At 41.0% G+C, this 15,127-nt stretch overlaps 4 protein-coding genes across 4 annotated transcripts; 3 read left to right on the top strand and 1 right to left on the bottom strand.

Moving 5' to 3' along the window:
• The first annotated feature begins 1,755 nt into the window (after positions 1-1,755).
• LOC116200895 (stellacyanin-like) lies at positions 1,756-2,672 on the top strand. The gene is made up of 2 exons (XM_031531855.1): positions 1,756-2,101; positions 2,215-2,672. Exons 1-2 carry the CDS (start codon positions 1,909-1,911, stop codon positions 2,517-2,519), a joined length of 498 nt encoding a protein of 165 aa, XP_031387715.1. The 5' UTR covers positions 1,756-1,908; the 3' UTR covers positions 2,520-2,672.
• A 3,053-nt stretch (positions 2,673-5,725) lies between these two features.
• LOC116200894 (umecyanin-like) lies at positions 5,726-6,938 on the top strand. Its single transcript, XM_031531854.1, has 2 exons — positions 5,726-6,071; positions 6,282-6,938. The coding sequence occupies exons 1-2, from the start codon at positions 5,879-5,881 to the stop codon at positions 6,593-6,595; spliced, it is 507 nt and encodes a 168-aa protein (XP_031387714.1). The 5' UTR covers positions 5,726-5,878; the 3' UTR covers positions 6,596-6,938.
• Positions 6,939-7,108: 170 nt separating this feature from the next.
• On the top strand, positions 7,109-8,860 carry LOC116200891 (pentatricopeptide repeat-containing protein At5g61800-like). The gene is given in 4 exon segments (XM_031531852.1): positions 7,109-7,484; positions 7,487-7,720; positions 7,723-7,890; positions 7,893-8,860. Coding segments are annotated over 4 exon segments (1,590 nt in total). The 5' UTR covers positions 7,109-7,222; the 3' UTR covers positions 8,819-8,860.
• A 58-nt stretch (positions 8,861-8,918) lies between these two features.
• On the bottom strand, positions 8,919-11,197 carry LOC116200893. The gene is made up of 4 exons (XM_031531853.1): positions 10,730-11,197; positions 10,492-10,606; positions 9,791-9,905; positions 8,919-9,700 (listed from the first exon to the last, which is right to left on the bottom strand). Exons 1-4 carry the CDS (start codon positions 10,828-10,830, stop codon positions 9,087-9,089), a joined length of 945 nt encoding a protein of 314 aa, XP_031387713.1. The 5' UTR covers positions 10,831-11,197; the 3' UTR covers positions 8,919-9,086.
• Between the last annotated feature and the right edge of the window lie 3,930 nt (positions 11,198-15,127).

Below are 15,127 nucleotides of genomic sequence, written 5' to 3' on the forward strand. Positions count from 1 at the left end.
GATCTTGCCCCCTGTGGAGACTCGGACAACACCTTTTCTTCCTCGAAGCCTATTTAACAGTTCCAGCAACTCTTTTGTAATCTGGGGCTGTGCCGATAAATCGACCCACAAGGGTATGCTCCCCTTTGAATCTGACCTATCTCTGAGACTTCTTTCGATGGTTTAGCCATCTTCTGGCCATCAATATTCAACGGCTCATGGTATATCGGACTAGGAGCAGCCATTCGAGAGAAACTCAAGGAAATCCAACTGAAATATAGGTTATGAATTTCCGACTCTCGTAATCAATTATAAACTCCACAATCGGTCCTTATCCATAATGATTGATCACGACTTATTCACTCTATCATCACCATATAAAGAAGTTAATAATTTATTTTCGATTATAAGAGAGGTTCATGACTTAGTACAATTAAATATAAATTCTAAATATCTAATAACTGAGTATGGATAATCTCACCTAAATATCGATCATGGAACCTCTTAATTACTAAGCGAGGCGAGGGGCACGCGATACCCTCTTTCATAAAAATTAACCCCTTCTTCAATTTAGTCCAACGAATTAAGGGTAGATATACATATACATACATATATATATATGCCTAATCTAAAATGTAGGAGAAAAAAAGAAAAACATATATAATAGATGGGCATCGTTTACTTTTCCCCTAAAACAGAGACAATACAATTGTGTACGGAATCGATAATGATGGAAGGGACTTCACGGAATTATCCTTTGTCGTTCAACTTTTCGCCACGTTTATTAAACAGAAAAACGCCGCAACCTTTTGTTTTTACTTTTCCTCGAGAATTTTGAATCCTCGAAGACAATTATATATCACAGATGACCCCCATGGACCCGGTCTTAGGATTTAAAATGTCTTTTTCCCATCAGGTTATACGCGCTCTGTTGAGATATATTATTTCACATGAAAAATTGAGAAAGAAATCACAAACTTATATGAGATTTGGGTCTAACAACCTATTAGCTTAAATTTTTGAGTTGTAGATGGACTCAAATTTGTTGGCCCAAGTAAGACTTTTACATGGTATCAAAGCCGATTATACTTCCGCGCGCTCGTGTGGGCTTATACCGTTTCTGTTTCAAACTAGCCAAGAGTGCGCCTCATGTTAATCAGACCCAAGAGTGGTCCGATCCAGTTTCGATGTAGCTAAAAAGGTGCACCTCTAGTTAGGCCTGAACGTAGAGCTCGAGGCTAATTTGGTATTTGTCCCCTCTTGTCCGAGTACGGAAGAGGATGTCCGACTCGTGGTCAGTTGTTAAGGGCGGGAGTTTAAGGGCATGTGACACATGTTGGACCACACATTGCCACGTACTTATATGAGACTTAGGTTCAGTAACTTATTAACTTAAACCTTTGAGTTACAGATAGGCTCAAATCTGTGTAAACCTAAATGAGAATTTTACACACTCCTTATACTGTAATAAAAACCCATGTAGATACTCTCGTTCACTAAAAGTATTTCATAATCAGAATCAAATCGTCATTTGTGTAAGAATTAATTTCGTTCAATAGATTGAAACTTTATGATCTAATCATCTAATCACCAAATAAAAGAAGGGAGAAAGATATTTCTGAATGATTCTAAATTATTAGTGAATTTGATTTGGACCCGGAAAGGTCTTAGATTACGGTCGATGAATAAATCTCTGCCACCTTCACTCTTATCTTCTTCCCCTTCATACCCTCTCTCTCTCTCCCTCTTCCTATATATATATATATATATATACCCGTGTCATGCCGTCATTTCAATCTATCATCTCACAAACCACTCAAAACACACAAAAGCTGCATTAGAAGTAACCATCTCCTTCTGATTCAAATATCGAGGAAAGCCCGTATATCGTCATCCAGGCTGGGACGACCTGTGAGCACATATTCAAGCATGAAGATGGGTCGTGAAGTCATGGTTCCAATCACTTGCTCGATTATGGTCATATTGGCCTTAGTCGGAATCGCGGAGGCAACAGTGTACACAGTCGGTGACAGCCAAGGCTGGACGGCTTCACCCAACATTACTCAAGGGTTTTATGATGACTGGGCTGCTAATAAGACCTTCAAGGGTGGTGACAGTTTAAGTAGGCACATTACTATTTAATTAATTATTTTTATTTTCCTTTTATTTGTTAATTATATTCTGCGGGATGTCATATGTTTATTCCTTACTTATTACCTGAACCCTCAAATGCAGAATTCGTATGGAATGGAACCCACAACGTGGCCTTCGTAACAAAGGAAGAATACGATAACTGCACACAAATCATCTCAGTTTTCTCTGGGGGCGAGGCGTTCCAGTACAAGCTCCCCTCGAATGCAAGTGGGATGTATTACTTCATCTGTACCATCGACTCTCACTGCGCCGGAGGACAGAAGCTGGCCATAAATGTCACATCCTCGGAGACCCCCACAAATGATAATGGAAGCTCGGCCTCGCTGACAATGGGAGCCTCATGGGCGATTCTCTGCACCGGAGTTTTATATCATTTGATCAACTGAAGATGATCAGCTGTTAGAGTTATCGTGTTTTTGTAGATTGATTCATCTCATATATGTATTGCAATAATAAAGTGATTAGCTCATGGTTTAGAAGCATATAGGGCATGTAAACTTCGTCCGTATCCAACAATAAGAGTTTTTTATTGTTTTATATTTTTGGAAAACAGTAGGAGACATTAATTAATTAATTACTATATAGCTTCTTCTTTTTTCGCAAGTTAACAAAGATCTGAAAAGAGAAAAAGAAAAAAAAAAAAAAGGAGGAGCTCAATTACTATATAGTTTTTTTTTTCAGCAAGTTAACAAAATTTCAAACTCCAATGAATTTGTCTTAGTTGTTAAAAAGGAGTTCAAATATCCACCCGATCCCAGATTCGAAATTCATTAGAGTCACCGGAGCGTATTTGACGTGATTATTCGCTCCGTGTATCGCCGGGGGTCGGAGTTCCGGGAATTAATCATGCAAAGTCTGGACCTTCCGTATTAGCAAAAAACAAAAAATTAACAAAGATCCATTGCACAACAAAAGACAAGTACAAGAGAGAAAATGTCCAAGAAAATAATTACAAGAACATAAAGAATACGACATATTCAGAGGGATATATAATTCCAAAAAAAAATGTGACAAACACTCCATTCAGGCACAATTCAATTAGAATAATTCATCATTCGCCCTAATCCTAATTCTCGATCTCCTTCAACAATTTTATATCGACCCAATGAAAAATTAAGAAGGGAAATCCTCTGTCCAATTGGTAAATCCATATCGAATTCTACTTTTTCGTGATATCCAGGGAAGCCGCAGGAGAGAATTCCAATAAGGGTATACTTGTAAGGAGCGATAACAGTTTCATTAATTAATTACTATATATCAAATATCGAATTTTGGCAGTTTGTACTTTGTACAATTGCAAGAAACTAAGGGTGTGGCCCCACTACACGGGTAGGATAATTTTAAGAAACAAAAATTTCTAATGACATTTGCCTTATGGATAAGAATTTTTCTGATATAAAATGTATAATACCTACGAACCCAAATCTAAACTGATATATTTATTTGTTATATTGTTTGATAAAAATAACATAATTATATCTCCAACAGGAATAATTAATTGTTAACTGAATAGGGTTTGAGACGTGGACACCTTTCCCTCGGCGTTATGTCATCTAATAACTTTGTTTTAGGCAATAATCTCGCTCGATAATCTCGATTTCATGAATTGTTCCGAGTATACAGGGCGTCAAAGAGTATCATCCATTAATCGGCGAAGGATCCCAATTTGTTTATCATGTTCCCACCAGAGAACTATCGATCATGAAATTGTTCAAGTCATTGAGGGTCTGCCGTTATGAGAATCGATCATAAGGTAACAAAATGTTGGGACCGATTCATTGATTTTGTTCCAAGTAATAAAACATGGCAAAATTCTATGGTACCGCTCGATTTGGGCTTCTAAGGTGCCATTCACGGTTGGATTGTGATGGCTTTCCACTCATAGATAATAAGAAGTTTTTTTTTTTCCTAAATAGTCGGGGCGACCAGCGTAGCAATCCCCATATGGCGTAACTATATGGGTCCAAATCCCGCCGTGGAATGCCCGATTTGAGCCATAACTACACCAAAACTCGAGGATCTTGACTCATCACTGCGACCCCAATGAGATATCAGAGGAACATTACATATCCACAAGTCTATAATCAGAGTACTACTAGCGCAAGCGGTTTCAACAGTAAATAGTTGGACCTTCCTCCTTTATTTGCTCCCAAGTCTCCAAGGAGACTCATACCCCCGACTCAATGCTTGGAATAGTAGCGCCTTACCAATTGAACTACACCTCATTGTTAAATAATAAGAAGCATTATTCAAGGGTGATTGCATTTCTGATATTGCACCGGAGTGATATCGTAGAAACTCTCAATAAAACGCACATGTGCTAGCTAATATATTGGACTTTTCCTTGACCTTTCCATATGTTTTCATAGAGATTAATTAGCATTAGGGATTAGCAATCATTATAGCAGAGACGTGCGACCATTGACGTGCTAGCTGTCGACATCTGTGAGTATGGCTTCATTTGTCTTGTTGAAAATCAATAATTCAAACAGTTAATAATCAATGATTCAAACAATTAACTAATAAAAGAGTCTAATGGATCGGCCATATAGATAGATATACAGATAAAAAAGGAATTAGTCATTCAATTCAGGAGACTTCAATAATTACGGCTGCTCATAGGTTAGGATGCATGTATTGTATACGTAACGTAACGTATACCAATTCACTTAGAACGAATAAGAAATAAGGACTAAGACCTTTTCTTAACCATTCAATTTTACGGGATATATGCTTCAAGTCACATTTTCGTATTCGAAACAGCCTAATTCTATGATCCAGTCAATTTCTCGCTTGTACGTAGCTGCCCCTTGATTAATTGAATGATAGAGAATCATGTATCAAAATATACAAAACATAGTCTACATAAGTCTAAAATCCTGTGAATAGTGCACGTTTAGTAGACCAGATTAGAGGGTGGATATGATTTCTAAAATCCTAATCTTATGTTTGGTGACGACGGGACTGGGATTGGGTTTGAGATATGTCGGGATATAACATTAAGCAATTCATCCTAGCTATGTTTTGTGTGGCCCTATTCCGGCCATGATCGAGCCAATCGAGGTACGTTGGTGACCTCACCGGGATGGTGGTGGTAGGAATCGGGCCACCATTGTCGACGCTGGTAAACAGTTTGGTCTCCTCATTTTTTTAGATTTTTGAATTTTTAAATTTTTTTAAAAAAATATAATTTAAGGAAATATTTGTCATTTCGGTCTAATATTCCAATTCCAAATCTGAATACTGCCCCAAACATTAAATTGGGACATAAAATATCTATTGGGATTTTAAGTCCCAACTCATCCCATTCCAATCCCTATCCTAAACCCGAAACCCAAACATAACGATTTCAGCATCAATTGCCCAAATATGATCTAAAAAGGAGGCACAATATTCAAACATTGGATGTGTAAGGCGACTGGTCTGAGACTTTGTTCCCTATCGACAATCAAATCGAGACCCGTAAATTCTGTTAGTAAAACGGTAAAATATAATATTCCCTATCAACTTTTATCGCTCTTACCCATTCTTCCTTTCTATTATCACCCTCTCCATAAATCTATAAATAGCCAACGCGTGCACTATCCTCGAGCATATCTCAAGAACTTGTTTCACCACGTACATTTCATTTCCATTTACAAATCCAAGATCATTCTCGCCCCTTACAAGGCAAGATATAGCTATCTCGAAGACCGGGGCAACTTGAATCCGAGCAACTGTACTGAACGCGAACACAAACACGAAGATGATGGGTCGTCAAGGAGTTGTGTCGATGGCCGGATTGTTGGTCTTATTTGCGCTGGCTTCGACAAGAACTACTATGGCTACTGACTACACCGTGGGTGATAGCATGGGCTGGACAGGTCCTCCTAATATTACCGAGGGATTCTACAACGATTGGGCCGCTGGTAAAACCTTCGAGGGCGTTGATAGTTTGAGTAAGTTTTTAGTTCCCTTTCGGTTTCGAAAAAACTCTTATTTTTCCTTTTCCTGGCCAATGTCTTGAGCCATCTGCACTGTCTGTTCAGTACTTAATCTGACTATATAGATCAAGGATAGTAAATGTTCTTCGACTTTCGTTTATGTCATCAGATTATTATTATTATTTATTTAAATTATGCTGAGACATGCTCATCGATCATATGCAGAATTCGTATGGAATGGTTCCCACAACGTGGCCATTGTATCAAAGGAAGATTATGAAAACTGCACCAAGGTCAGCTCCTACTTCATCGGCGGCTCCGCATTCACATACACTCTCCCCTCGAACGCGAGCGGGATGTACTACTTCATCTGCACAGTCGACTCCCACTGTGAGGGAGGACAGAAGCTAGCGATTAACGTCACGTCCTCGGAACCCTCCACTACCGACGACGGCAGCTCGGCCCCATTGTTGGCGATCGGAGCCCTATCATCAGCAGTTCTCCCTGCCGGGGTCCTGCTGCTTCACTTGCTCAATTGAAGCAGACTGACAACTCAACCATATACAGTGAATCTTTCAGTTTCCGGTATCATGTGTCAATTTGTTTTTGTAGTGTGTGGTGTCGCATTTGAAAATTGGTTATTATCGTGTTGTAATAAAGTGTACGCGCTCGTCCATTGACGGGCTCACGTGCTAGAAGAAACATACTATGTAAGCGAATAGATACGGTCACCTTATTATTTACTAAGATCCGGAATTCCGTAAACTGTCGGTCCATCCAGAACATTAGGGTTGCGTTTGGTTTTATAGTAGGATTTTAAAATCAGATTTTGATTTTGATTTTGAGTGGAATAAATGGGGCCCACCCTTTGACTTTGTATGAGTTATGTTGTTTTGTTGTGGAAAAAAGTGATATAAATGGGGCTCACTCTTTGACTTTGTATGAGTTATTTTGTTTGGTAGTGGGTAGAGTTAAGTTAGAATTGTGATTCTAAAATACTATCCTAAAACCAAACAAGCCCTAGATATTATGCGATGCATGTCCATGTTCCTCGATTCGCCTCGACCCCGTGCAAATTCGAGAGCTGATTTTTCGACTCATATGTTGCATCGGAACTACTTCTATCCAAACTCGAATAAAACCGTGCATACAATCAAATCACGCTGATGATTATCACAAGCCCATCAACCTTCTCGACCTTGTCGAGCCGAATGAGAACATTAAGGCAACTGTACCGGCTCCACGCCATAGCCATCACCAATGGCTTAATCTCTTCCCACCCGCATCTCACTCTCCCCAAGCTCCTCTACCCCTTCACTCTCCTCCTCGCGGGCCCCACCTCGTCTCCTCCTCCATGGACGGCCTATGTCTCCTCCCTCTTCAATTCCATTGATGAACCTTCCTCCTTTGGCTACAACACCGGCGTCAGGGCCCCACGCTTCTCTCCTCCCCCGCTCGCGCCCTCCACCTGTTCGCTGACATGCTTAGAAGGGGATCGGCCCCGCCTGACTTCCACTCTTTCCCTTTTGCCCTCAAGGCCTGCGGTCTCCTTCGGGACATCTCTTCGTCTCATTCCGTTCACGTCCTCGCCCTGAGGCTCGGGTTCTTGCCCGATATTTTCATCATCAATTCTCTGATTCACGTTTACTCGGTTTCAGGCCATGTTGGTTCGATGAGTGTGCTCTTAAGGATGTTGTGTCATATAATACGATGATCGATGGGCTTGTGAAGTCGGGAGATATTGCTTCTGCCCGTCGACTGTTCGACGAGATGCCGGAGAGAGATTCAGCGACTTGGGGCACTCTCATTGCGGGATACGTGCAGTGGAAGATGTGCAGGAGGCGATCGAGTTGTTTTGCCGAACGATGGAAACCCAACTTCGGCCCGATAACGTCGCGCTGGTCTCCACCCTCTCGGCCTGTGCCCAGTTGGGTGAGATGGATATCGGGGGGATTATACATGATTACATTGTTCGGAACCATATTCCGGTCAACCCTTTCCTCTGCACTGGACTGGTGGACTTTTATGCCAAGTGCGGATCCCTTCAAACCGCCATCCAGGTGTTTAAAGCGAACCCGGGAGGGAGAAATCTCCTTACTTGTAATGCCATGATAATTGGGCTGGCAATGCTCGGGCAAGGCCGAAGATTGCTAGCTTATTTTTCAAGAATGGTAGATAGTGGGGTAGAACCTGATGGGGTACCCGTCCTGGGAGTCCTAGTAGGTTGCAGCCACTCGGGTCTTGTAACCGAGGTGTGCCAGATTTCTGATGAAATGGAGTCGGCATATGGGGTTACTCGAGAGCCGAAGCATTATGGTTGTCTGATGGATTTGTTTGGACGAGTTGGTCTGGTGAAGGAAGCAATGGATTTGGTAAGGAAAGTGCTGGAAAATGAAGATATCTTTATATGGGGCGGACTGCTTGGAGGATGCAGAAAGTATGGGAATGTCGAAGTTGCAGAAGCAGCAGCAAAGAAAGTGATGGATTTGTACCCGGAAGATGGAGAGGTTTATTCGATCATGGCAGGGGTTTACGCGGGCGCTGATCAATGGGATGATGTGGTGAGGACTAGAGCTTCAATGAGTGCAGGCCCTGCGAAGAGGAAGGTGGGATGTAGTGTGATTAAAAAATTGATGGTGTCACCAACGAGTTTGTTTCTTCAGACATTTTGCATACGAAGTGTGGTGATATATATTCATTTCTCGATGCCATCGAGAAACATCAGATGGAATCTCACTAGAAAATCTGTCTTTGCTCTTTAAAGGAAGAAAAATTCAGAAAGTAAGCCTTCCCAAGTTCTGTTATATATACACTCAAACCTTCTGCTCTTCCAGCTTGATTTGCAAGTTGAATTATCCAATGGAAACATGAAATCGAATTAAGGGCTCATATACTTTCAGTGCATCTCTCCATTTCCAAAAGTCATATATATATAACTACAAAACACGGAACTCGTCGGATCCTAAACCTGTGGGCATGGAGCGGGAGCTCAATCTCCGAAAACCCGATGATCTCTACACTAGAATTGAGTTATTTGAACAGAGATTGATTGTAGTAGCTTTCCCTGGGAAAGAAACTGAATTCCTGTGAATTGCTCGACCCAGCATCTCCTGAACTCCTTTCCTTACTCTCGCATGGTTCGTATGACAGGCCCAACCGTAAGGACAAGTCACATTCCCTCATCCTGTAGCTGTCACCTGGTTCCGCATCCTTGCTGCTGTTCGAAGTTTTCTCATGGGACAGAAGGCATTTCAAGGAACCAACCCTAGGTCTCTCAGCAATGGATGTCCCTACTGGAGTGCCCACAAGGACAGCTTTGGAGCTTTGTCTCTTGGGAACTCCCGGACCCACATGGGACTTCTCAGCAAGGTGGTGTTTCCCATAGTATAAGGGATAAGCAGAACCCAAGATGGGTGCGGAGTTGGTTTCTACATTCTGCGGTTTATATGTGCACCGAGTATTCTCATACAAAACTGGGTAACTGCAACAAGCAACCTTGGTTTGTGGATGGCTCGGCTGGTTGGGCTTGTTCGGCAAGAGAGTGGAAGGGGGGTCTTGCCCTATTGGCGTAAGGTAGGTTCTTGGGTTATTGTGCCTTTGGCTTCTCGAAGCTCTTACTGGAACACAGCCCAAATTCAGAGCGGCTGAAAAGAAGACCAGAAACTTACTGATCTCAATACTGCAAGTACATTATCGTAGATCTGAAGTGCATTTGAATGGATCGAAACAAATACCTTCGACACAAGGAGGCAAGAGGTCTCCCGTTTCACTGCTCTTGTCCCGCCGGATTATCGTGTCAACGACATCATTCACCCGTTCCCACAGAGTTTCAAGGTTCAAATACTCAGCCTAATAAAACAAAACCAACTATGAACATAAGCCAAAAAAAAAAATTGCGTGTAATAAAAAGGAGAAAAACATAATAATTGCCTCATCATAGTCCCTGTGCTTTTGTCTTAACACTTTTGATTAGTCCCATAAGACATTAACACGAGGCCTTTTTTTGACCGGACCTTGGGATCATATCTCAACTAAAAAAGTGCAGTATTAATTTAAACGGTTTGATGCTTATTTCGCTTATGTAAAGTTTCGAGTTCGAGTACTTGTGAATTTAAAAAATTTATACTGTGGAAGTTTTACCTCTTAGCGAGCCGATCCGACTTGATAGGATTAGTCAGGACCAATTGAACTTACCAATAACAGAGTCCATTAAAAAAAAGTACGGAAGTGAAACCTTTGACTAAGGCAAAAGTCCATTGCCCGAGTCAAAATCTCAGACAACCTCCCCCTTCGAATGCACCATTGACACTGTTAAGTTCAAGTCGAAGTACTGGAAAGTATGATCCTTGATCAATTTTATATGCTGCAAGAGGCTCGGATACCTCGGGATTGTGATAGACGACACGAAGCAGCTGCGAGAGGAAGAAAACCCAACCTCGGAATTGGCCTTGGAATACATGATCTCCTCGGCTTGGAGGACGACGACCGGGAGCTTCTCCTTCCACTCTCTGTTCTTCTTAGTTGCTGAGCTGTGAGCTTCAGTGACGACCCTGAACAAACACATGGTGGACATTACATCATTGTCCAAAAAAACAGAACCAAAGAAAAAAAAAAAAAAAGAGAACCCAACAACAACAAGACCAGAACCAATCAGGAAACATCAAGCAAAGAACCTGAAAATCTGCTGGATGATGGAACCTCTGATTGGCTGGTGCCTCTCGCTGTGCCATGCCCTTCGCACGCACTCGTAAGGTCTCGGCCCCGGCCTCGGCATCTCCTCCTCCTTCACCTTCCTGCTGGGGCTATGCTTGTGGGGAGTGAATGAGCGAGGAGTGGAAGAGGAAGAAGGGATATTTGGGATTTAAGGGAGATGAAGGGGACATGAGGGGAAGTATTGGAATTGATGGGTCAGCTTTCAAATTACTTATGGATTCGTTTTGGGGCTGCCCCCCTCTCTCTCTTTGCCACTTTGAATCCCCCAGTTCTTGATGGGTCCTTTTTTGACTGGGTTGTAATCATACAATACAAAAATCAGACACACCCACAGAGAAGAGAGGAGAGAGAGAGAGAGAGAGAGAGAGAGCCAGGGTTGCTTTCCTTTCCCTTTCCCTTTCCCTTTCCCATTACTTCCTTTTCTTTCTTTGGGGGTGGGGGTGGGGGTGTTTGGGGATGGTGGTGGTGGGGGGTTTTGTCTTCCAAATAATTCAAAGGGTTTTACGGTGCATTGCTCTCCTCTCTCTTGTAAAGGGTCACTCACAAGTCAATTTATTTCTCATTACCCTTGGGCGTTAGGATGCTTTCCATTTAGATGTATACCTCGAACTCTTGTTGCCGAAATCGTGACGGTCTGACATCACGTCACCGTCGGTCTCGTCTCTTTCCGTGTCAATTTTGCATCAGACACTGCACGATCCGCGTAAGAAAACCCTGATCACGCATGTGACATTTTGAAAAAATGATCGGAATCCGAGTTAGGAGGGAAGGTCTAGCATATGTTGGCATTGGATCACTTCTCCGAGAATGAGATTCAAACAGCATGATCAGAGTCGGCTAGCAGTCGAGCAAAACCATGGTCGAGTCAGGTTGTCCATTATATTAGGACATGGGTTGTGAAGTTGGATTGTTTTTTCCATCTTGTTATAATGAATTCTCATAAATAAAACTACTTGTTTCTATAGTAAAGATTTAGAGAAATTTCTCGTTGTGGATTAATTCATGGACCGGGTCTTTGTAAATGTTTGTTGTTTTCGGATCCAGTACTAGGGCGGCTAACTCATCCTTGCAAACAACAACTATGATATGTCAATCTACATACTTGTTTAGTGAAATCCGTCCATGGATCTTTGAGTTAAAACAATGTGCCATCTCTTTTCAAATCAACTATTGCTTCATTCGGGTAAGACGCTCGCTCTCGAATGGTAGAAATCAGTCATACTTCATTTGAGGACAAAATAAAATAAAAATAAAAGAAGGGCACAAACTATTATTTTATATGATTTATTGATTCACTTCCTATCTAGAAAGTAGGAAATATGATATAATCTTTTGAACGCTGTTCTTGGGACCCATACATTATCAAGCTCGAACTGTAAGGTTCGTCTTGTACTTTCCCTTTTTTTTTCTTTAACAGATATTTTTAAATTTCGATGGACAGGTTTCAGAAAATGGACCGTCGGCCTTCATGCATTGTACGTTGTTTCAGAATGAAAGTTAAGCTGGTTAATAATGGCACAATTGAAACCTTCTTCAAATTGTTCTAGCAAAATAAATAGGGTAGGTAAATTGCACTGGTGGTTCAAAAAGTTTTATGAATATTTCAATATAGTATAAAAAAAAATTTTGCTACTTGATGATACAAAATGTTTCAAAGTTGTTTCAGTATATTACAAATCGTCATTTCGCCATTGACACCGTCAAGTCGTCCTTTATAAGATCTGTAAATTTTGCACCATCATGTAACTTACGTAAAACATTTTGTACTATTAAGTTACAATTTCAAAACATTTTGCACCATCATGTAACGTCCCACAAAAATCGATTTTGCACCATCAGCGTCGGTTTGACGGCGTCAATGGCGAGATGACGATTTGTATAATATTGAAACAACTTTGAAATATTTTGTACTATCAAGTAGCAAAATAAACTTTTTATACCATATTAAAATATTTATAAAACTTTTTAGATCACTAATGTAATTTATTCAAATAAATAAAAGAGAAATAAAAAGTGCACAAGGGGTGTTTGTTCCATTTGCTGTGTACTTCCCCCACATTTAAAACTCCCAACCACTCTTTTCCCACATAATAAAGTGGCAAAGTCCTAACTCAAAGTTAAATTCTCTGGTCTTTCAATTTTTCGGATCAATATGGACGTTCCTCGATGCATTCTATATGAGCTCTTAATGGAGGCTCTGGTCTCAACTTTCGGGGTCATCACCCACGACCACTCTGCTTTGTCGAGACTCTTATGCGTATCCAAGAGACTAAACGAGATGTCTCTTACAAGTCGCAACAAATGAAAATTGTACGTGCTTAGTCTTCGTATTTAAATTTAAGTAGGAAAGAAACACGTCCATATGAGCGATTATAACTAAGGGCCTAGCTAGCGCACTTAATGCCTAATATGACCGGTCATCTTCCTCATTTCACCTTTTCTTGATTCCCAAAGTGTGTCCCCATTGTCTTCCAATCTCTTTTGCTTTTTGCTATTTGTTTGCAAGGTAGACAGCCTTTAGGGCCAACTGATAGCAATTGATCAACGACCAGGGGACTTCCTCAAATCGTTATCATCGAACTTCCCCTCAGTCCTTCCACAAAAGATTACACGCAGAATACGAGTAATATAGTGGATATATGCATGAAAGTCAAGTAAGCTCCACCGATAAATTCTCGTACAAGTTCGTCATAGACATTGATATGTTTGCGTGATATAATTTAGATTGATTCGCCGTATCGCTATTAAGTTAAGCGATAATGTAATTACGAGAAAGGGGGAAAATATTCTCAGTTTCAAAAACACAACCAACCTATAAAGACTTTGCCTATAAAAAGTTCCCTTTGATCTCAACCAACCAAAGACGCCCCAGCCTAAGATCGAAACAACATACCCCCTCCCTCCGCCTCCACTCTTTTGGAATTTGCCCCTTACGATAGAATCAGTACAATTCTCCCCCCTGGTGGGGGCTAAATGGCCATACTTAAGCCTTGGTGATTTGTGGGCCTTCACGCCCCACAAGATCGATCATGCCCTGAAGCTTTCAGGACAGGGACTTGATGCCACTTCTTGCCCACGAGAAAAAGTGGAGCGCGCGAACCAGACTTTGTCCTAGTTCGCGGGAAAAAAAATACAATTTCTCACATTCTGGTCTTGATTTACGACGGATGATCTTATCCCCCAAGGATAAAACAAGTAAATCTTGTTACGAAGATATGCGGAGGCCCCACTGCCTTTTCCCTGCCAAGGTTAAAGGCATGTGTCGCACATGTCTGTCGCAGAATGATTAGGTTGATTTACTGCATTACCATGAAGATTAAGGACGCAGTTAGGGCTCTGTTCCTCTGAATTATGCGATAATGTCCGTTGAATTATGCAATAAAGGTATGAAGTCTCTGCTCACCGTAAGAGTAATAGCCTCTCGGATTCAACCTTATGGACTACCTCCCCCAGCTAACTCTCCAGAGACCCTGCGACCGACTGCCCTCCCAGGAAGAACCCAATAATCTGCTCATAATTGAAAGCTTATTATACCTCCTGCAATGTTGCAGTGCCATAAAATACACGACCTTCACAAACACTACGGTACGTCCCTAGTTCTTTATCTTGTACCGTTGTGTTCGACCTGTCAAGTATAGCAAGCCAAGCAACAAAGTTAAATTGGGTAATATGTTTGGACATAATGCATCCCAAGTACTGGTAGCCGGGAGATGGGAAGTCTAGATAGTTGTATCGGTAGCAACAATTTGGACTTGGAAACAAGCCACTGAATGTATATTATCTACGAGTTTGATTGGCGTGTGTAGGGTACATCTTCATCTTGCTTGCAACTGCAATTGGGTCATTGCAGACACGGGTTGGATGTTTAGTTGTCTAGGCCGTAGGTACTGAGGAATATGGTAATTTTCCTTTTGGAGCCGTTCGTGTACTTCTTTCCCTTCTTTTTTTAACTATCAGATTTCAAGTAAGCTTTATATTATCCAAATTATTTAAAAAAGAAAAAGGAAAAAAGAGTAGGACGAGACTTTTTCTTATTTTGTGAAAGATATATAGGGGGAAAATCCTTCCTATACAGTACCTATTATTATATGACTCACGAGGCCAAAGATTCATTGTATTTGGACCGATCCCGCTCGAGTAAATTAGTCGGGGTCCAATTAGACTTTCGGTACCAAGGTTCATACCGGAAAAAAAAAATATTCATTGTATCTGTGAACTTTCACAAAAATTAATATATCTTGTAAATTTCCATTAAAATTTTGATAGTTATTGCTCACGAAGACAGCTCCAAATCACATTCAAACTCTAAGTTAGTTTGAGACAAACATTGAGTAAACCATGTTTAAGCTCAACAATTG

This window comes from Punica granatum, chromosome 3, assembly GCF_007655135.1.
Source record: "Punica granatum isolate Tunisia-2019 chromosome 3, ASM765513v2, whole genome shotgun sequence".
NCBI lineage: Eukaryota > Viridiplantae > Streptophyta > Magnoliopsida > Myrtales > Lythraceae > Punica > Punica granatum.